We start from the raw sequence: 23,126 nt of genomic DNA on the forward strand, positions 1-23,126 counted from the left end.
TTATTTATATTATATATATATATATATATATTATATATTATATATTATATATATATTAAATCACAGAGTGTTGTGTGGAATTGGAGGGCATGTTTGAATTCCATTTTCCACGCACCGATCAGTAGTGAATTCAATTTTGAGTTTCGAGAAGAGATTTTCTCTTATAGGCCCTTTGGCATATAAAGCATTTGTATGGTCCTTCCTTGTGTGAACGATCATTTGTCGTAGGAGATGGTGTTTTTGCTTAAATGCACAGTAGCAGAGTGGACACTGGTACGCCTGCTCTCCCGTATGAGTCCGAATGTGCATTGTAAGTTGGTTTTTGAACCGAAAGGCCTTTAAGCAGTCATTACATTTATGTTGTTTTACACAAGTGTCTTTCTTGTCATTCGAATTGGAATCAATATGGTCCCCAAGCGCATCCTTAGTTTGCTGACTAGAGCAATTGGTTTGAAATAAAGAGCCTACGCGTGGTTCGTTCTCTTGAGCATGGTAATTTGATTCTTCGGTATCATCAAAATCAGCAGGTTCGATCCTTGGAGAATTTAAGGTCATTGGCACCTTGTATTTAGTCTTCACATCTTCCAGACAAGTTGGGCAAATATGTTCGTGAAGGAAGTCACCTTTATAAACTGGATACTTGGACCACTGGGCAATCATATCCGGAATCGAGGGTCCAGGTCCTGGCATTTCATCGAATATATTGACCAGTTCGTCGTGGTCCGACAAGCAAACGCGACATATAGCTTCCATGTCTATAAAAACTACAAATCATGTACATTTGAACCAACGTTTAACATAAGATTCATACATACCTCTTTAATAGACGGTAATTAATAAAAAAACTTAAAATATAGGCGAAAACGGTGCTATTTTACCTCTGAACTTATTTTAAGAAGTATAAGAATCGACCCTGTTCCAGAAATGTCATTCGTTTGTAATCGAACTGTCACGATATTTTTTTAAAATCGGACACTTATCGATGCATAGCAATCGCTTTCTCCAAAATGATTGAAATCCTAGTATGAAAAGCTTATCAAATATAATAGAGCTTGTAAGAAATTAATATACCATTTCATTTTGTTTGATATTTTTTTATATTTTATTTTGGAAAAAACATAAATTATTTCGTTGAATTAAAAAACTCAATATCACGTGTAAATATATTATATTTATTTAGTTACCAGCTATCTAACTTGTGTAACATTTTATTTACATTCACTTGTGCAACATAAGAACCACGGGTCGTAATTCAAAGTTATTTTCCCAAATGATTCTGGATGTGGTTCCTAAGAGTTCTGGCATCTGCGAAAGCCTTCGGACAATGATCACACTTATAGGGTTTCTCGCCCGTGTGAATCCTCATGTGCCGACTAAGACTTGACGACACCTTGAATCGCTTTTGGCATTGGGTGCACTTATGCGGCCTTTCCTCCGAGTGTACAAGAAGGTGTGCTTTGAGGCGAGAGTGTCTCATAAAGGCGCTCTCGCACTGGTTACACTTGTGGGGTCTTTCCCTCGTGTGAATCCGGATGTGGCGATATAAATCGATTTGTTGACCAAAAGCCTTTGAGCAGTAGTCGCACTCGAAGGGTCGTTCGCCTGTGTGAGTTATAGTGTGCACTTTCAGTGATGTAGCATACTTGAAGGTCTTTTTGCAGATATCACATCTATACGGCTCGACTCCAGTGTGTATCCTGTTATGCACCTGTAATCTATGTTTATTCGCAAACTTCTTGTGGCAATGAGTACATTTAACTTCTTTGAAATTCCGAACTTTTATGTCAGTCTGAGCATCCTGGTCGTGTGTCAATAAATGTATTCTAAGATCGTTTGATTTCTTATAAGCTTGGGAACATCGATTGCATGAGTATGGTAGTTCGTCGTTGTGAGATTGGATGTGTATCTTTAGATCAGTATAAAACTTAAAAACTCTTTGGCATATGTCACATTTATACGGCACTACTCCCTCATGTTTCCGCATGTGCAACTCATAGGTGGTGTTACTAAAGAAAGTACTTTCGCATAGATTACACTTGAATTGTTTTCTCGTGGTGTGAGAAACAATGTGTCGCCTTAGATCGATGTTTTGCTTATATGCCTTCGGACAAAGACTACATTTGTACGGACGTTCTCCCGTGTGGACACGCAAATGTTTTGCAAGAGCACTTTGGCCCAAAAAAAATTTAGGGCAATATGTGCACGTATATTTACGGCCAGCCGATTTAACACGGACGCGGCGTTTAGAAGGTGATCTATTCTGATCTTGAGGTTTTTTTGTCTTTTGAAATGTGTCAATATGTTGATTATGGTCTGTAGGAGAGTCAATGTCTTCTTTGGCGTGAGTCCTGAGGTGGTTCCTATAACTACAGTAGCGCGCAAAGGATTTTCCACATTGGGAACAATTGTGGGGTCGTTCATGATTGTCGTCACTCAATAAAAACGTCTTTGGTATACAAGGTTCTGAAACATCAGTCTTAACAACACATTTGAGCTCTCCATCGGCTTTATCAATTTCGTCTTCTGATGTAACTTCATCTCCGAAGTTGTCCTCTTGAATATGGCAGTTAGATAGATCAGATGCAGTAGCTTTTTTCTCTATAATATTTGAATCGGATTGAAAATTTTCGCCGACAGATATTTCGCTATTTTCATCGTCTTTAAAATAGTCATCTGATTGACCAGTTTCACTGATCTTTTGGAGATGATGGAATTGATGTCCATTCCTTTCATCAGTTAAATATGAATCTTCTTCTTTTATATTATCTGGGCAATCTATCTTTTGACTAGAATTTGATTTTCCACTCGCGTAGTTTGAAACCTTCCAAAACTCATACTGCGAGTCCTCCTCGGTGTCTTCCACTTTAACTTGGGACAGGAATTGGTGGCCTATCTTGGAGGTGTGCTGCTTATAGAATTCAATGTGCGCATCCTCCAGGCAGCTTGGGCAAATGAGTTCCGGTAGGGAGTCGCCTTTCACAACCTCGTAGCCGGACCACTGGGCAATCATGACCGGAATTGAAGGACCCAGTCCTGGTGTGCCTTCGAATATGTTGACCATGCCATCGCGGTTTCCCAAGCAAACTCGGCATATATCCTCCATTGCCCTAGACGAGTATTTAGGTAACTATCTAGCAATAATCAAATAAACTGGCCTACCTTTGTTATTAAACGTAGATTCCATTTACTGAAATAGTTTGTGCTTGATTGTTTACGTATGGTTTTCTCGGCCACCGTAATCACCCTGTTGTATCTAAACTGTGCTGTTAAGAACATTACTCTAATTACCCTATGTTCAATAAGAGCTGTTGAGAACATCGTTATGGTTTAACATAGATATCTTGGAAAACATACATCGTAGAATTTTTTTTAATAGATGAATTCATTAATTTAATAAATTAAAATTGGTTTTTGGTAGCGAAAAATGAATCTTAAGACATAATAAAACAGTTTAAAAATACGTAGCATAAAACAGTTTTAAAAATACTAAATTTTTATATATTTTTTTTATTTGTTTTCGTATGTTTGTCAAATTAGCGTCGATGGCGGAACGGTGGAGTTCGGAACACGGTGAAGTGTTTTATTTATTTATTTTGTAGTTACTACGTATAAGGTGAATTGTAAAAAATTAAAATGCAAAAATGACAGGGATAAAAGATCTAACTTTTTATGTACGTCCCAAGATACTAGGACTCAGGAAAGTATATAAAATATGCAATTGAAAAATCGGCTCCGCTCTCTTTGGGGAAGGAAATTTCTGGAAGATTTAAAATAAAATGTATCAACAGTTTTTGAGATAATGGAATAACAGTGGGTCCAGCTATAAACCAGCCCATTCATTAAAGAAAGAGCCCATGAAATTACTTCCATATTGTGGTTGTTCGCAGAGCGTGTTCCGAATTGTCGTGCCTATAGGCTTATGTAGGCATAATTATGTAATAATCCTGTAAAAATGCATCAATGCATTTATGCATTTCCGAAAATTTTAATATTTACGATCGAAAGACATTTTCAAACAATAACAGCTTTCTTGCTCACATTCTATTTCCACTCTTATCGCATTCCAAAGTAATTGAAACACCCTGTACTACAAAATGTGCTGTTAACCCCTAAAATACATTTTCTGTTATCGAATACCTATCGATTAAGCGTCTTATTTAAAATAGAAGCCGCGCTCATTTATCAAATAGAACTTCTTTTGAAAAAGTACAAACCTCTATGATGATCAAATAATATCATTCTTTTCTATCAAAAGAAAAAAGTTACCCACAATGTAAAATTTATTGATAATCAACATAAATAAAAGATTTTACCCATGACTTGGGTTGTCCCAACCAAATAAGAAGCAAAATAAATGATATATTACATTGAACACTCAACAGCTTAAAGACTTTATTTATTGACCGATATCGATTTATTGCATTTTTATCAACAAACATCTGCTGCAGTGATATTGCTATGTTCTAGTACAGTTTTCTGTTTGTATTGGCATTTACCGCTACTACCGTTATTACCGTTATGTTCAAGTTGCATGGTTGCATTTTGGCTTACTAACTAATTAATAAGTAAAATTGAATTTCGAAAATCTCTGATAACTGTATTTGTTCTTTGTTGTCGTAGTTATTTCATTGATTTATAGTACGTTCTGAGGTTTTACAGAAATAAAGATAATTGTTTCACTATTGTGTTTTTGCATTGCTAATGTATTAAAAACAATTGCTGTCGTTTGGCAACTTCTTTGGGTTAAATGCACTTCTCATATTGCTGGGCTTGGATAACTATTGTGAATTAGTGTTAATCTTTATTGGATAAGCGCATTTGCATAGACTCCGATTCGAGTTTGATGTGTAAATATATTCCTCTACATGTATACATTGTATTGTAATTGTTAGTACTGCATTTTTGTTCGCTTTTTTAGTTAATATATGTATTTATCTAGTTAATAGCCTTGCATAAACGATTCTCTTGATGTTCCTCCTACTCGTATGTATTTTCATTTTGTGACACGCAAAACAGTGTTGTAATTACAAAAATATATATACCTCGTGTTGTAGTCGGCTGTTCTCGAAACTTAATCACTAATAAACCCGAATAAACGCAATAAGTGGATTATGATTTAATATTTATTTGCTTTTAGTTTGCAATTTGTATGTGTCTTATCTTCTTTTTGACTTATTACAATACAAAAGGTACGAAAGGCGCGAGAAATTCCGTTGCAACGGAATTTACACTAAAAATTGACTTAATTGTGAAGAGCTAACTGAACGAAATGGTTTTCGATTTCCCAAAAAGGACAGTAAATTAAACATTGAACTCCCAGGGATTGATATTCCTAGCTTTTCAGCTTAAACTTAGCGTGGTATTTCGATTTACTCATTTTGTAATGCTTATTCTCTACATTGCTGGAAAAGTTAGGGTGACAATAGTTTGGTGTTTCTGTTGGTGTCTCATTATATATAGGAAAACTTGACTGAAAAGCGGCAACTAGTTCGAGTATCTGACATATGCATTTACATATCTTAAAATTTGTGTTTTTTTTCACTTGGGAGGAGGAAAGGATATCGAGGGTATTTCGATCTTATGGACTAGCTCCGTTACTCGGCGCGGCAGAGCAGCGAGGCGAATCGGAATAGACGCATCCAGCTGAAGAGCTTCGATTCTATGAGATTCTCCTCCGCCGTCGAGGTGGTCATGGAGACCCGCGACGAATTGGAGGACTTGCTGCTCCGTTTCTGCTGCATAATCCTGGGCGAGCTCATCTTCATTATCGAGTAAGTCGTCTTGGCGGCTTCTGGATTGCACACGCCACAAAAGTGGACGTGGGCTACGGGTCACAAGCGTGGAACGAACGAAACGCACAGGCTGCAAGGGGAAATTGAAAAGAGGCATTAGTCAGCATCGAGTGCTATTCAAAGTGGCAAGTCAATGGCTCAAAGCCCTCAAGTATCATTCTCTCTGTGTCGAGTGGCAGCCGTGACATTTGAGCAGCCGTCAGCAAATCCCCCAAATCCCCAAATCCCGCAAATCTCCCGTGAAAAGCTGCTTGATGAGGGAATTGAAGAATGATTCTGTGAATACACATTCATAGCTTTTATTTCCATAACTACAAGTTATTTTCCCTATCATTCTGTTTATATAGCATTATGTATTCAACTCCAGCGTTCCGCTACTATTTGATTAATTTCGAATTAAGTTTATTTAACCCCAACAAATTAAACTTTCTCTGCTCCCCTTTTTCGTTATCGAAAACAATCATTTAAGCGGTACCCCACAGCACGACCATTAGGCCGAACTAGTTTTGTTTGGCAACACGGCAGTGCGCAGCTCTGATCGAAATGCTCCATTGGGTGCACACACCCAGCCCAACCAGGCATTGGTTCAGCCCACCCATCCAAGCCGATGACCTTGCCCATATCCACTGAAGTATACACACGGGTGGTATGCCCAAAAAGAGGCCCCAATCGAAACGTAGCATGCTCCAGTTTTTCCAGATCTGGCTGAAGCATTTCAATGACAAAGCGCAACGCTTCGTTACGGATAATGAAAGAAAAACATATAAATCTACGAAATCTGCTCTTTAGACACACAAGTCACACAATTGATGTCCGCTTTAATTGGACAAAATCCTGTTTTCATGTGCCTGGCAGCAAAGATTACGTAGAATTGAGGAAGGAGACAGATTGCGTGTGTTCCATGTCATTGACAATTATGCAATGCACAATCTATTCCACTCCTCCTCCCATATTTCCACCCACCGCCTTCTGGCAGCAAATTAATTTCAATTCCCCCGCTTTCCATATCTATGGCGACAGTCGAAAAAAGTGCAGTCCGGTCGTAAAACATTTCCATATATCTGGCGGACAATAAAAAAAAAAGCTACGACACATAAAAATATTGCTTTGTTTTTTCCGCTTTGTATTTCGGGGATCGCTTTTCCTTCTAGCTTCTTGCCAAATACTTTTTCACTTTGTGTGTGTTTTGTAAGCAATCTTGTCACCGCTCAAAATACGCCTGCGCATTTGTAGGGCTCATTATAATGCTTAGATCATGCAGATAGCCAGGCCAACGTAAGTACAGTGGGCAATGTGGGACAAATGGCGTTTAAATTCCATATTTAGCATTTCTAGAATATACAAAATTAAGGGTAATGGTGAAAACTGTGAAGCAGGATTAAAAAATTTCCATATTAGTAAAAAAAAAACAAAAAAAAATCTAGTCTTTAAAGTTCAAAGAAGAAATTATGTATTTATAGAAATTTAGAAAAAAACTATTTAAAAGAAACTAGAGTTTTCTGAGTTCAATCATTTAAACTTCAATCTTTAATTACCACATTATCGAACTACTTCAGCCATCAAAATTCCACATCCTATAAATGACCATGGTGCCATTCAATAAATTTTAAAGAAAGTTTAAAATTAGTGCCGTTAACAGCATTTCGTATAATTTCGAATTCGGTGGGAGATCCACATACATATTTCAGCTTATCTCAGTTCGCTTGAAATTTACAAATTTTTCCCCCCTTACGATTCATTTTCACCTCCGCCTCTGCATGGCATTTCGTTTCTTTTGCGTCGCTTTGACATATAAACATTTCGGGAATGGGAAATATTTTCTGTTTTCATTTTAATCTGCGCAATACTACGAATGCAGCTGCTGTGGTGTCAGTTAGAGCGGGACGGGGCGAGAGATCGTGTTGGCGTGGGCGTCTTAAAGCTAACGGGGCAACACGAAACTCGCCCACATATGTACATGTATGTATGATGCATATGTATGCATAACGCCCAACACCCCACACCCCCGACCTTACTCCTTCAATGCCTTTTTGAATTTAACAACTAAAAAATTACAAAAATTAAAAAAAAAAATATTTTGCTCATTTTAAATCTATATCAAACAAGATATTGAAGTGAATTTAAGTCTTAGTATTTACACTTTTTGGTTCCCTTTCTTAGAAAATTGTAAGCTCTTTAAGAGTCAACACTCATTTTCATAGGTTATGTACTTGAGATATTCAATTTAACAGTTTTAAGCTAATTTGCCATATTATTCCCAAAACTAGCAGCCAAATGTATATAGTTTCTCTTATTCATTCGATTGAACTTTTACCAATCGAATATCGCTCACCGAATATCTCCCCATCTCTCTTCCACATCGATGACAATTTCAAGGCAGTTGTTTTATTGGATCTGCTGGCACCGCGGGGCGTATGCGTGATGTTTTTATTGCCGTTAAATTAACGGAATGCCCAGGCGATTTGTGGATGGGGAGAAAGCAGAGAAATGGGTGCGAACATGCAATACTTTAGATTTGGATGTGGTATATCCACGAATATTTGTGACTTGACTGCCTGCCCCTCGGGTCATGTATTTCAATATCCTGGGCGCCAGGCAAGCTCTTGTGAAATTTATGAGTGTCGAGTGTTGGAAATCGAATATCTTTGATGGCGTCGCTGTCTTTTCGGTAATTTGTGGCCCATCATTGAGTTTCGACGAAGTTTTATCACCCACGCAGACGGTTTGACATATTTTAGGGCCTGTAATGGCCGAATAACAGCTAATAATACGGAGAGACTCTTGATAGATTTTTCCAGATATTCCAACATGCTTCATTTCTTTATTCCAACACCTCCACTGACACTTTGTTTCCAGCTGTCTGACAAATATTTTCCATTTTCCTCCTAATTGGCTTCAATTTTATGTCGCCATGTGATGTGTGCGTTGTTTGTACTTTTTTCTATGTGCATAAATATATTTCACTTTGCTTGTCACCCCGGCTCACATTGACCCACTTGGCGCATGCTGTGCAATATTAGCAGCAAAACAACAGCAAAACAACAACTGACAGTTGCAGTTTGAGCCTGTGCCAAATTCAATTATCAATTTGTGCCTTTCATGCATTTTCCATTTCAACTCGTTTTTCCCTACAGTGGGCAGTGGGAAAGTCGGCGGATTTGGGAGTTGCCATTTGACGTTTGGCATTTGAAATTTGAAATTTGCAGGCAAGCGACAGTTAAGGCTAGTTAACCTAATTTTCTAAATGTGGGCAAACACGACTATTTTGACATTTAAATGGACTGAGAAATGGTAGAAGAGAGTTGTAAAGGGTTATATAAGCAACCCAAACCTCGTTGGAATACGTGCAAGAACTAGAAATGGTCATTTCTAAACTATGTTGAGTTTAAAGCTATGTGGATAATATCCAACAGTTTTCCCACTTAGCCCATTACAACCTCGTATCTGACCCATTTACTTCCACTTGTGGCCATTAGAATCGTGTAACATCTGGCATTTACCTGATAATTTCTAGATAGTTGCTCCCATACGGTGCAACTGCCACTACTTTTACCACTTTTCCCACTTGTTTCATTGTTCTACTATCGTCATCACTATTGCAGCCACAGCCACTGTCGCCTGTCGCTATCTGCTGTCTTGTCACTCACTAGTTGTCTCTGGCGGTTTCAATTGCATTTCAAATGGGCGTTTGCGTGTCCCGTGGAGCCGGGAAATGTAAGCGGGAGACTGGGACACTGGGAGGTGACTGGGAGCTCGACTTGGTGTTGTTATCAAGCGCGTGCCACTTCAGTGCCTCGCTGACTGACACAAGCACAGCTCGACCGCAGATTCCACAAACAAACAGCGACCCACTGCCCCGCCCATTCACCCATCCGCCCACTTTGACATCCGTCTTAATGAGGCTTCAATATCACTTGCCAAGTGCCACACAAACTACACAGAGCGAAAAAGTCTTAAATATATTCATGAATAACAAATATATAATGCTCTCTATAATCTTAAAATCATCGTAGTCTAAGCATTGCATTTGCAAATATGATCATAATCTTTATATGACACAAAAGAGAGAAAGATTTTTCTCACTGTACTTTTGGTTACTATGTGAGTATGCTACTATTGTAAAATAGAGACAGCGCAAATCGAGACACCGATAGTTAGGTCTATGATCTAGACTCCACAGAGCTAGAGCGGCAGATCTTACTAAATAGATAACGATATCTAATTGGGTCAGACCGTACTGTAATACGCATATTACGCTTGATTGTAAGCCGTTCGATTGATTCAATGAGCGTAAACAATAGATGGAAGAACCTTGAGACCTCCCCCCTTTATTTCTTTATTTTCTTTCAAACAGCATTACATGACAGAATCTTTAGCAGATCTGTAGGCAGCTTTTCTTTTGGGGTGCGCCATGATCTCACCAAACAGGCAACTAGAAACAACAAACAAATGACATCACATGGTCGGCAAGTCAAGTTGGGGACCCGTTCAACTTGAGTCGGCAATTAGATGGCAATATTGAAGAGATATACGTATAAATCATAAATATTAACAGCGCACACACAAACACACTACCACCAAGCTGGGCGATAATGGGAGTTCAAAGAGCCAAAGATACACACTAGAGAAGATGGGAAAAACCTGAATAAATATTTATAAGAATGCTAATTCCCCGATTGCAGTGGCTGCAGTAACCGTAAGGTGAGGAAACGAGGCTGCCACTGCTGGCTGGAGCATTGTCTTTTGGCCCAGAAGAGCAGTCAAGCAGAGGGCTGTGCCTTTTTTTTTTGGGAAGGGGAAAAACCGCAAAAAGGCGGCAAGTGCCCTACGTTTTTCCATCCCACTTTTACCCCGAACTATCCATGCTCTCCATGCAACTGCGACATTGTAACAGTCTAGTTAACTTGCAACTTACAAGCGAATGTATCTAACTACAAGTTACTTTACAATGGCCCCATCTCTGCGGGCTATTCCAGCCACTACGACTGTCCCTCATCTCTTTTCACCTCCTGTGCTGTGTTGACTGACTTTCGAAACGTGTTGTCATGTAAATTAACCGAAAAATAAAAGAAGACGAGGAAAAACTGCCATGTTGCGGGCTAGCCGAGGAATACGAGCTACATGCAGCTATGCTGCAAGTATCTTTCAGATACACAGAACAAACACACACGGGGGAACATCGGTAGTGGGAGGCGATGGCCTCAGCCTGAGAAAGACAAATACAAATATAATTGACAATGGAGAACAGCTGGAATGAGTTGCAAACATCACAGACAATGCCGTTTAAATGGAAAATTGTTAGACGTCACAGGCCGGCAAGAGCTACAACCTAAACAGTCAGGCGACCAGTTGTCAGCTGTTCGGGGAAAACTTTACGCTGCACCGCACAAAATGCCAAACAATGGCCAACAATTAGGTTGGCCCTTAAGTCAAGTTCCTTTAGGGAGCTTCAAAGTCGTTTAAAGTGCCTAAGTTGGAGGAAAACAATTCCCAAAGGCTTGTGGTAAGCACAGCACTTCGAATGGGTTCATCCTAAGGAATCCGAACAGAATATTCAGGCTTATAAAAAATATTATCTAATTTTAAACTACAAATTCTAGCACATGGCAATTTGTAAGCCAAGCACCTATTGCGAAATCGTACCTTTATATTTTGTAGTATTTCACACATTTGACTAAAGAAACCACATTCCACAGACAATACAGATCAATACATTTTCAAACAAACAATTACGCGGAGTGCAGGGAGCCAAGGGGTGCCAATGTGCAATATCCCGATGGCCATAATGGCCACTATGGCCGTCGTCCATTTCCTGTTCTTTTGGCACGACTATTACGCATACGCCACGTAGCCAATACAAATGCAAATATTATACCATTATTGCGCACGAAATGCCAACGTAAACAATAATAAACACAGAGACCCAGACGAAGACGAAGGAAAAGCCAATAAACAATAAGCCAAATGTGGCCACCCAAAAATAAAGTTAAAGAAAGACGAGAAGGAGACTGGCTGTCCGAAGTTCAAAGTTGGCCAAAAGAAATTGCGCGGTCAGCTTGGCCAGTCGCTCATTAGCTGAAGCCCAAAGTCCCACTGGGGCCAGCTCGTTAACTGGGCTAAGGGGAAAATCGGTGGCGAAGTTGGATCTGAAGCATGGTTTTATGGCCCAGCTAACCGCATGCATAATGATGGGAAAATCTTTATGCCCGCGCCTGATAAGAAATGCGACTCACACATAGATGCCACATAGATGGGGAAATGTACAGATAAGCAGGCGAGATCGCTTCACTGATGGTGACATTATTTTATCGCTCGTTAAATGGTTTTAAATAAATTAATGAACTAACGAAAAAACAACGGAAAATGTCCCAATAAAATTCAAATGAAGGCAACGAAAATTGAATAAATACAAAACAAATAAACTCGGAATGAGCTGAAATTAAAGTTGAATTGAAGGGCAAGCAAAGTGCTTAGGAATTCAAATAATTGGGAATTGCCTTAGGCAATTAGTAAATTCATTTCAGCCCTTAAGGGCCAAAAAGTATTTTTAATTTAATTAAACGTTCACTTAAGCCGTTTTGTGTAAATATACATAACACAAATTGATTGCGAAAGCGAAAGATTTATGACTAAAGATATAAACAATGTAAATCAATTAAATTACCATCTCATACTTTTTGATAAATATTAGTATTAAATGTATCCTTATATGAATTGCAAATATAACGAAGTCATATACAGAAAATCCCTACTTGTGGCCTGTCAGAAAATTCCAATTAAGTCAAAGACCACACAACATCTTCAGAAGTTTTCCAAACCTACACTGCCCCACTTTCCGATGACTTTAGAACATTCTGTGCTGACCGAAGCAATTGGGTTTGGAATGAGTTTTCTTGCCCTACGTGGGGGGGTTTTCCCACTCAAGTACTTTCAATCGTGGTCAATGCATAATTCAGAACACTTATTCGTGGGGCCACAAAGTAAAGAAAGATGACGCTGTGAAAATATTGAGGACCACACACATTCACTTTGCGGGGCGAAAGGGTCATTCATTGGGTTCGGTTTGACCCCGCTTTTTGCATATGGGATCAACCTTCTGGTGACCTTTGCGCTGCAAGCTCAAGCATCAGGCCATTGATTTTCGATTATATCTAATTGGCATGACCGGCGGCCACGCCCACTTCCGCCCATCCTGTCTGACCGCATTTTCCTGTCAAGCTTGAGTTCCTCATTTCGACTGGCCATTTCAATTTCCATCTGACACGCTGTGGAATTTTCACCAAGTCCTTGCCTTGTATTTGTAAATTGTTGTAAATAATTTATGCAATTCATCGTTGTCGGCTTACTGTTTTTTTTTTTGGTTGTCGAAATTGTTTTTAAGCTTATTGTAAGCCCCAGACTGATGCCTTCCCATTAATTTTCAGCTAATCTCAATCAGTCAAAGGCAATGGCGAAAATTCATTCTAACCATACTCATCCGTAAACCAACTGAGAACTTTTATCGGAGTTTGAGTGACAAGGCTAATTTCGGTTTTTTGGCCCATTTCCGCTTTTGGGTAATTGAATTTTCGAAGATAAAACTGGGAAATTAACAATAAAACTGTTTAATTGGAATTGGCCTAAATAGGTTAGCGAAAGCCGTTTATTTGGATTTATCATATCCGGAGAATCGCAGTAATCACCTAACATTTAGGCAGTTGGTTTTAAATCACAGAGTGTTTTGTAGTTTTGGTAAAAAAAAAACGTGAATAAATTTTACGAAATATTTATAAATGCAAACATTTTTCTATGCCAAAATACATCGTTATTCATCCGCCAAATTTTAAATGTGGAACAAACAAGTCTTCAAGCAAACAAGCTCTAAAAATAGTTTTCACCATTTAGGATTTCATAGAAAGTCTGGGTCGTTTATCAAAAATTTCCACAATTACTCAGAATAAGCCAAACAAAACGAGATACATTTTTATTTCAACATATTTAAAGCACTTTTTCCGCATGAATATTTATAATTTTCAGAGAGAGCAGGTCAGAAATTTGTTGATGTGACTAATGGCACTTGTACATATGTATCGTTAATACAAAGAACACTTAGTGGGGGAAGTCGAAAAAGTAGTTTGGTAGTTATGACTTGGCTTATCTGGCAAACACTTCAAGTGCGCCCCAATTTACTGTCCCTTAAGGGGAAAACTCATGTACGTTTCTAATCTGGGGTTCCTCCATTCGCTTTATTATTTTCCAGCGCAAATATTGATTTCCTTTTTCCGTGCTGGCTTTCCCAAGTTTCCGAGTGTTATAAATGCAATACAAACGACCCAAAGCTTGATAAGTTTTTCGGGATTTCGTGCCCCATATGTTGCTTATAGTTTTGGTCGAGGGACACCAAGTGCACTTAACGATAGATAAGAAATGAACGAGCATCAGAGCTGACCTACATGGAGAATCCGATAGCTGATATGGTGTAGATGGTTTATGTACTCGTTATATATATGTACATATGTATGTGTTGTGTGTTGCCAAGTGTTCGATTGGTGGGGCATTAAAGCTGGCTCATTGCACTCAATGGCTTCGAGTGCTTCGCACGATGAATATTAACCATTAAGTTTTATGTCTCTGCCAGCAGGACAAAGCAAATTAATTAAATTATAGCAATTCCTCTTACACTTATGCTGTAATTGCTGTTGGGGCACCAACACCATGTGAACTAGCTGCAGCTCATAACGAAAGGCATACGGCTCATTGGCCTATATAAAATGCCAGTGCCATGCCAAGGCATAAACAAAAGGCAGAAATGATTAATAAACTGAAGCCAAAAAGGGGGCGGCACATCAGCTCCGCTGGTGTGTGGAATACAGATGATGTGACATAATTGAAAAACCGGAGGTGGGGCCGAGGAAGCCTTTGAGAACTTTTTGTGTGAACTTATTCGTGGAGTCGTGGAGTGCACGGCGCAAAAGTAATCAACTGCCAACAGAAAAGGGAATGAACCAATTCTTTATGACTTCCAAACAGAAAAATAAAAGATTATGCGGTTCATTTCGCAAGAGATCCGCTTTCAAAGTTCCCAGGAAAGGCTATGTTCAACCATTGGAATGAAAAACTTTGGCCAACTTTTACTTTAAAAGAACTGGCCAATGCTGTTCAATCGAGAAGGTAATTTCCTTTGAATAAACTTTTTAAAAGTAAAACAAAATACAAAGGTTTTAGGAAAAAGTTTCTCGTATAACTCTTAAAACTTCAAATAAAATACTAAAATAAATACACCATAATATCTTTCATATTAATTAATTTGGGAAGCACTTGATACATAAGTAGAAAATAATCCAGGTGGTTTTTATCAAAAGTTTTTAATTTTGATTAACTAATTAGAATTGATTAACCAAGCCAACGAATAATTTTTTGATTTGCCTTTCTAAAATATTATTATGTGTGTGGTTAATCAAATTCGCATTAAATAATTAAAGCAAAAGATTATCCTTTCACTCCCATTCCCTTCATATGTGGATGTCCTTCGCCGATAAAAAAAGGCGAGAGCCTTATAGGATAATCTGGTTTTTTGGCAGGAACTACATATATAAGTCGCAAAGCTCTCGCTCATATCGGAATTTATAAAGGAAATGTAAAAGAATTTGGGGTGGAAATAGAAGTGGGGGCAGGCCATAAAACCAAATGAAAAACGAGTTGGGGCTTACGTTGGAAAGGAAACGCAAATAAAAAACAACAACGTTTTGGCGTGATTACGTAAAATGCGTAAAAGAACAGAAAGAGAGAGCAAATCGACGATGAGAAAGAGAGACTCGCAGGAACCACTTGACGCATTTCAAGGACACGTGCAGCCTTTGCAAGGACACACGCAGCATAAAAGAGTGGCGCATTACACAACACTGGGCGGCGGTAGCGCTCCCACCAACTTACCGTAATATGCAAGTTGGCAGCTCCTTTCTGGTGGCTGCCCTGTAGCTTTCTTGCCTTCTTTTTGGATTCAGCTAGGTAGGCCCTGACCGAAACGCTCTAGAAATTTCAGTAGTGGTAGAGGCCAGAACACAGACAACTTTCGAAGGTGACAAGCAGCAAACAAATTTTCCGTTCTCGCCGAGTCTTGTTGTTTTAGGGATATCTTCCAACTCGAAAACTGGTGCGTTTCAGTTCCTTTACAGACGCAAGACGCGTAATATTCGATCGGTGTAACGGTGAACAGAATCGACAGCGGGAAAACCGAACGCGGCGAACTCAGCTGATTGAATGAAAACGCCAAGCTGAGCAGCAGCCACAATTACCATTGCCCCAACCAGCGCTCATTGAGAGAGGGAGCCAACGAGAGAGCGAGCAACAAGCAACTGCAGAGCGAGAAGAACTGTCCGTCGGGTAAGCTTGTTGCGTTGTTGCTGCCCCATACACAGCAGAAAAACTTAGGGCACTTAATTTAAATTATAAATTACATTTATTTGATAAACGTCCTTTTTCTTTTCCTAATACATATGAAAATACCTCCGACCATTACTAGTTCTGAAATTGCTTAATTTTATATCAAACTGAACATACAGTCATATTACATTATTAAACTAAATAAGTAGCTTATATATTTAATATCTATATATCTATGTATATATATCCAATAATTGGAATTCTCTTTTTTCTCCCACTGTAATGTGCATGATGCAGCGACGTCTGCAGCGACGTCAGCAGTGCAGTCAGAGCAAAGAACAGGTATAAAATGTCTAAAAAGAAGCATTTTTAGTAATTTTTCATTCACACATTTCCAACTTTGCTCTCACGCGCAGCGCTGCAGCTCTCTCGCGCTTTCTCCGTGTCATTTATGTTGGAGCTGCTCTCTTTCTAGTCTCTCTGCCCCAATCTATGGCCTCTCTCTCTCGCTCAGCATAAAATGCAAAGCCAACTAGCGGTGTTGTTGTTGTAGTTGGGGGGTTATGTAACTTTCGGGCATCCGCGAGCACAGAAAGCTGAAAGCGTTGAAGGGCAGTCAGCGACCTCGTTCTAGAAAAGAAGCCATCTCTTCAGCCCCTCCACGCACCGCCCCTCAAAAGAAAGCCCCCAAAGAAGAAGAAGCAACAGCAGTGAAAAGCGCGTAGTATAAACACATGCTGTAACATAAACAGTGGTACTTGCTTAACTAAAGCAACCATGCTTGCACATATAACTAATTATCTCTATGGAAACTAATCTAATTTTCCATTACCAAGAATGCATTTGCTACCATTATCTTTATTGTAAAGTTTTGACAATATGTGCTTTTCTTTAAATATCTATATTACACACACTAATATTTTATAAAAACTTTTCTTGAATCCAAATATTTGACATCATGTCATAGATGTATTACTGTGCAATCAAAAAGAAAGGCGAGCAAGAAAGAAATGTAGGTTTTCTGCCATGCAGGGCAGGCAAACCAGAAATGTCTGCTTTTTAGGTTGGGGGGAGGTGGTTCTTTATGGGTATAGCTTTCGAGGGGGTGTGGCCTGGCGGGAATTCCTAAGTCATGCCAAATTGCGCAACAGCCAAAGCGTTGTTCTTGGTAACCCGCTGACCGAGGATATTGACGTAGAAGTGGGTATGGAGTGGCAAAAGCTAAGTTCTAATTCCACTGGTCAAGTCTGAGGTACTTAAAGAAACTGTTATTAAATTATCTTAAGTGAACTTTCGATGGTTACAACGAAAACAGATCGACTCAGATCGGCTGATGAGATATAGGGTCGGAACGGTTTTTCTTCTTCCTCTTAAATACTTTCCGGAAGTGGCGGGCAGAGCTACATAAAACATTTTTCCCTTCCTCATTACATTTGAGCAGATGCCGCAATATGCTTTTTATTTTTGCATAACAATTTCCGCACCTTACAGCCAATTCAATATCCGCATATCATCTCGCTCGCAGACTCCTTTGTGCCTGTTTTCAGCACTCTTTTTAAACCCCATTTGTCCAGGACCAACCTCTCACCTTTTTATGGACTTCCGCAGCAATAGATCTAGTAAACAATATAGCCTCCCCCCACTCCCTTTCCGCATTCTATCTCTTTCCTACTACCCCATATTTGGCCGAGCCCGTTCAGCCCGTTCAAGCGTAATTTAATTTCTTGCACCATTTATTTATAGTGGTCCGGCAAAGGAACTCGAGCCAACAGGCAGGATAGTTTTGCCTGCGGGAAAATTATGGTTCCATTGCCAATTAGGTTAGGTCACAACCAGGATGTTCCATTGGGGATATATGTATGTAGATGGATGCAGAGGGAGAACACCTAATACCAGTGAAGGGCCGCCAGGAAAATGTCATTGTTTGGATTTAGAATGTGTCATTTACTAGTATAAACACTCATGTAAATACATACATACATACAATTAATATATAAATAATTTAAAAATATATATCATTCTGTTAAAAATATCATAGTGCGCTTTTGTAAATTGAAAGCAAATTACAATTTAAGATAATTAGTTGAGGTAAACATAGTTAATATTTTTAAACTGCAGGTAAATATCATCCCTGTGTGCCCGTTATATGCGGCATGGTTCCCTGTCTCTTTCCCGTTATTCATTTCCCTCTGTTTTGTTTTTTTTTGGTTTTGTTATGCGGTGGCATCTGTTTTTGCCACAGGAAAAGGGTAAGGCAGGGGGGGAAGCGGAGAGTGCGTAAAATGCGTTTTAATTGAAAGGAAATGTTCAAAGCACATGTGCATCTGCTAGTCAACGAATTGGCTGGGAAAGGGGGTGGCAGGGCCGAATGTGTCTGCTAATTGAATTACCTTTCGGTTGCTTTTCCCATTAGAAGTGCCGCCAAGTTCTCGAGCTGCTTGTTTGCTTTTCATTTAATACCCATTTTGATTTAATTTTCGTTTTTCCTATTTTTCTGACCCAATTTTGTTTCGCTTTTGTGCATTGGCAGCTGTCTCTGTCTATCGCTGTGCAGCCAAGAGAGTGACCAAGAGAAACGCTCCCGCTCCCTCTCAGTTGGCCAGGACTTGCACTTTTCAAACGGTTCTTTAGGACACTGAAACAAATTGAATCTTTTTTGAATTATATTTTCCATTAAAATTTAAGTTTTACACTTTTTGTATAAAGACTAAATCATCAATATCCTTCTTTCTTATTCGTCTTTCAGGCTTCCAAGATGGGTTCTGGTGATGCAGAGAACGGCAAGAAGATCTTTGTGCAGAAGTGCGCACAGTGCCACACCTACGAAGTGGGCGGTAAACACAAAGTGGGCCCAAATCTTGGCGGGGTCGTGGGTCGCAAGTGTGGCACAGCAGCGGGATACAAGTATACCGATGCCAATATAAAAAAGGGCGTTACCTGGACAGAGGGGAATTTGGACGAGTACCTCAAGGACCCGAAGAAATACATTCCCGGAACAAAGATGGTGTTCGCAGGTCTCAAAAAGGCTGAGGAGCGGGCCGATTTGATTGCCTTCCTCAAGTCAAACAAGTAGAATTGCCTGCGAAACAACAAGATCGGCACCATGCTATCCGGAAAACTGCGCTTAAAGACTACACCAAACATATTCAAAAGATGCCGTATTCACTTGGATTTCTAAACTTTGATTGGGAATGGCCGAGATGAAATACATTTCAAAAAGGTTTACTTTCACTTTAGCCAATTAAAGTTGATAAACCAAGAACCCTCTTTTTAATTCAAATTGCGCGCGACGTGGGTGGAGGAAAGTGTTGTACCAATCAGCCTAAGTCACAGTTGGTTATATGGTCCTACTAGAAAAGGTAATAAATTGTAGGGGTTTGTTAAATAATGAAAATTTTTCAGAGGTTTTCAAAAATAGTCCTGTTAATAAGGAAAAAAATTACTCATACGCCCTGTGGTGGATAATTACGGACACAAAAACTTGCGACATTTTTTAATGCGTGGCCACCGGTCACTCTGGTCACATTAATTACCTATCGACATAACGCGCGCTCGTCATTCGTGAAAAATCGGCGACGCTCGACGTTTGTGTTCAATGTAAGTAGTGGGCGGACTTTTCGTATTTTCAAGTGACGTAAATATTACCTTGAATAGTTATTGATTATCAAGCTCCAAGTCAGATAAAAATTAGAAACACTTCCGTGTTGTTTACGTAACATCCAGCATCTGTGTTGTGTTCTGAAAATGATTCGCATGCAAATTTAATGTATTTTTGGGGGATGATTCGGGTTACATAAACGTGTCCTTGTGTGTGTGTATAAGTGTGATTTTTCATTAGATATTTATTAGTTTATTTGGAGAGTTTTCCATTAGCAAATATTAGCAGTGGTTTATTAATAGTAAAAATAGCATCCCAAAGTCACATTGCCATTGAAAAAAGCCCCGGAGAGAGTCGATTACATGAGCAAAGAGAGTGGCGTACCCGATCATCAGCTGTCTCGCTCGCTCAGTGGCAAAAAATTAATTCTTGGAATTTTTTTTTACCTATGCTTCAGCTTCGGAGTCTCTAAGCGCGCCACGTGGTTGCTAAGCAGGTTTTGCTTTCTGCGATGTGCAGTTTTCTATAATATAAATAAAAGAGATTTCACCTCTGCGAAAAGTCGGCTTATGTAACATTTGCTGTTCTCAGGAAACTTGGTTTTTGGCCCAATTTTCAGACATCTCTTTGTTCTCACCAACTTGCTCACCCACACAAGGAAAAACACAGCTGCCTTTGGCCTGCTTCCAATTTTCCAATTGCACTTTCCCTTCATCTCACGCACACACACGCACGGCAATTAGCTGAAAAAATTCTCACCAAGGCCAAATCGGATGTTGACATTGTTGTTGCTTTGCCACCTCTCACTGCCAAAGTGCATGATACTTTACACAGAAAGAAATTAAGAAAAAAGGTTGATATTAAATGCAAGTTATATATAAAAGCTGACAAATTTTTTAATCTATAAATAAATGCATTTGAAGTAAAATTGGTTTTCTAGAATTGAAAGAGCTTCAGTTAATCCGAATTTCTCTCAGTCTATATGCGTGATGTGTAGGTGAATTACTCACCGCAACGGTACTTTGCACTCTCAAGTTCAAATTGCTGCATGCAATTTATAATCCGGCAATTAATAGGATGACGACCATAACACAGACCCTGGAATAATAGAATAGTTATGTAAACAACTAACGTTTTTCGTATGATGCTTCCTGGAAGTTTTCCGCCTGTTGCTGAGCAGTTCTGACGCAATTAATCACCGACTGGCAAATATAAGCGAGTGAGACGCAAAGAGCGTGTGAGAAGGAGAGAAAGAATGTGGGGGCAACATGTGACCAGCGTCTGAAGTTTTTTCAAAGTGGGTTTCTGATGACGTTGCGTCGCCTTCCACGCGCGTGTTAGTGAGAGCAAAGTATTTGGATTTAAAGGGGGTGGCCGCAAATGGAAATGCAGACTACGTTAGATAATAAACTTTGGGCCTTATCAAAATCAACAGCCGACTAATGCACTTAGCATGAGCAATTTTAATAATTCCGTTTCCGCAGTGAGCTTATCAATTGTTTATATAACGGGGCAAGGGGACAAATATTAATTCACGGTCCATACACAGGAAAAAATGTTTTAACTAACTAAATGAATCCATTATTTCCCACGCATAGAAATTTTTGTTGAAATAATCAAATTATTATTTCAATACCTTACAAATAGATAATTTTATATAAGTAACGTAGGGAAATCACCTGAATTTAAATGTCATAATCAGAAATCTGCACGTTAATTATCCTTTGATAATGCATGGCTGAATTTTAATCTTTTATCGGGATCTACAAAATGGTTCAATGGGACTATTATTAAATGGTTTCAAATATTTTATAACTATTTTTAGCAGTGGAACAAAATTGTCTGATTAAGTAGATTAGCAAATGATAAGAAATATATATTGTAATCAATTTATTAGAATAGAACAAACAATTGGTGGCAGTTATGAACCTTGGACCCATTTAGTAGCCAGTTTTAAGTTTTTAAAACTTTATTTATTGGTTATATGAACAACTCATTAATAACACACTTTTTTTACAGTCGAGTCCGTGTTAACACATCAATTAACCACATAATCCATAATGGGCGTTCCTGCTGGTGATGTTGAGAAGGGCAAGAAGCTGTTCGTGCAGCGCTGCGCCCAGTGCCACACCGTTGAGGCTGGTGGCAAGCACAAGGTTGGACCCAATCTGCATGGTCTGATCGGTCGCAAGACCGGACAGGCGGCCGGTTTCGCGTACACGGACGCCAACAAGGCCAAGGGCATCACCTGGAACGAGGACACCCTGTTCGAGTACCTGGAGAACCCCAAGAAGTACATCCCCGGCACCAAGATGATCTTCGCCGGTCTGAAGAAGCCCAACGAGCGCGGCGATCTGATCGCCTACCTGAAGTCGGCCACCAAGTAATGGTGCTGTCCATCAACTCACCCACAACCACTGCAGGATGTCAAACTGTATTATTGTGTTCAGTCACAGTCCGGCAAGCAAATGCAGCAGCAGCAACAACTACAACTACAAATCAACATAGTACAGGCCTAAAGAACTACAATTATGTTAATTATAAAGTTTAAATAGGACAATTTATTATTTAATTTAAATAAAAAGTGGAATATTTAATTTAAACCCGATGAGAATTGTCACATCCACAAACAAAAGTTAAATAATAAAAAAAAGAACTAAAAAATTATATAACATTTTTTATGGGAGGAACTGGTTTTTGTAGCTCGCAGGTCCTAAATACTACTTTTATTGGTGGGAATATTCTAAAATCCTTTGTTATTTTTAATCATAGTGTTATAATTCCGCATACATCCGATTTTTTATAACTAATTTCGTTTTAACTTTTGATCGGACACGATAGTTTATTAAAATATGGACAAATCATAAAATAATGATAATTGACTTGACAATTTATATCGATAAGCCCAAAAAAAGCTTCTAATTAACCCTTTTGCTCACCCGTCATCTGAGTAATAGGTATCTGATAGTCGATGAATTCGACTGCAGCATTCTCTTTGCTTTTGACTACATCTTTGTTGGCTGATCTATATGGGCCTTGCTCATCTGAGTCGCACAAAGATGACCACAAATCATCCTGGACTGCTACGAATTCTTGAGTTCATTGCGTGGAGGTAGACATCACAAGCACAAGTCACTGAAAACATCCAACAAAGAGTCGATACGCAGAAACGTCACAATAAGATTGTATAACTGAGAGACAAAGTAGAAAACTATTAGCGTCGAAATGCTCTCTTAATTCACAATTTGTTTGCCAATCGTTAAACAAGAATACACTGGTCTTTTTATATTTTTGGCTAATTTATGTATATTTTCTTTTACACTCCCAAAATTGTATCATACACTTTAATAACAACTTTATTATGCAATACATAT

At 39.0% G+C, this 23,126-nt stretch overlaps 4 protein-coding genes and 1 pseudogene across 4 annotated transcripts; 2 read left to right on the top strand and 3 right to left on the bottom strand.

The window, feature by feature from the left end:
• Positions 1-67: 67 nt before the first annotated feature.
• Positions 68-990, bottom strand: LOC117143929 (annotated as a pseudogene).
• Positions 991-1,118: 128 nt separating this feature from the next.
• On the bottom strand, positions 1,119-3,243 carry LOC117150358 (zinc finger protein 2 homolog). The gene is made up of 2 exons (XM_033317217.1): positions 3,160-3,243; positions 1,119-3,107 (listed from the first exon to the last, which is right to left on the bottom strand). The coding sequence occupies exon 2, from the start codon at positions 3,101-3,103 to the stop codon at positions 1,259-1,261; it is 1,845 nt and encodes a 614-aa protein (XP_033173108.1). The 5' UTR covers positions 3,104-3,107; positions 3,160-3,243; the 3' UTR covers positions 1,119-1,258.
• Positions 3,244-4,355: 1,112 nt separating this feature from the next.
• Positions 4,356-15,832, bottom strand: LOC117150364. Its single transcript, XM_033317224.1, has 2 exons — positions 15,705-15,832; positions 4,356-5,862 (listed from the first exon to the last, which is right to left on the bottom strand). The coding sequence occupies exon 2, from the start codon at positions 5,763-5,765 to the stop codon at positions 5,595-5,597; it is 171 nt and encodes a 56-aa protein (XP_033173115.1). The 5' UTR covers positions 5,766-5,862; positions 15,705-15,832; the 3' UTR covers positions 4,356-5,594.
• A 229-nt stretch (positions 15,833-16,061) lies between these two features.
• LOC117150363 (cytochrome c-1) lies at positions 16,062-19,432 on the top strand. Its single transcript, XM_033317223.1, has 2 exons — positions 16,062-16,154; positions 18,901-19,432. Exon 2 carries the CDS (start codon positions 18,910-18,912, stop codon positions 19,225-19,227), a length of 318 nt encoding a protein of 105 aa, XP_033173114.1. The 5' UTR covers positions 16,062-16,154; positions 18,901-18,909; the 3' UTR covers positions 19,228-19,432.
• Positions 19,433-19,658: 226 nt separating this feature from the next.
• LOC117135205 (cytochrome c-2) lies at positions 19,659-22,355 on the top strand. The gene is made up of 2 exons (XM_033295290.1): positions 19,659-19,751; positions 21,772-22,355. The coding sequence occupies exon 2, from the start codon at positions 21,813-21,815 to the stop codon at positions 22,137-22,139; it is 327 nt and encodes a 108-aa protein (XP_033151181.1). The 5' UTR covers positions 19,659-19,751; positions 21,772-21,812; the 3' UTR covers positions 22,140-22,355.
• The last annotated feature ends 771 nt before the right edge of the window (positions 22,356-23,126 follow it).

This window comes from Drosophila mauritiana, chromosome 2L (assembly GCF_004382145.1).
Source record: "Drosophila mauritiana strain mau12 chromosome 2L, ASM438214v1, whole genome shotgun sequence".
NCBI classification, from domain to species: Eukaryota; Metazoa; Arthropoda; class Insecta; order Diptera; family Drosophilidae; genus Drosophila; species Drosophila mauritiana.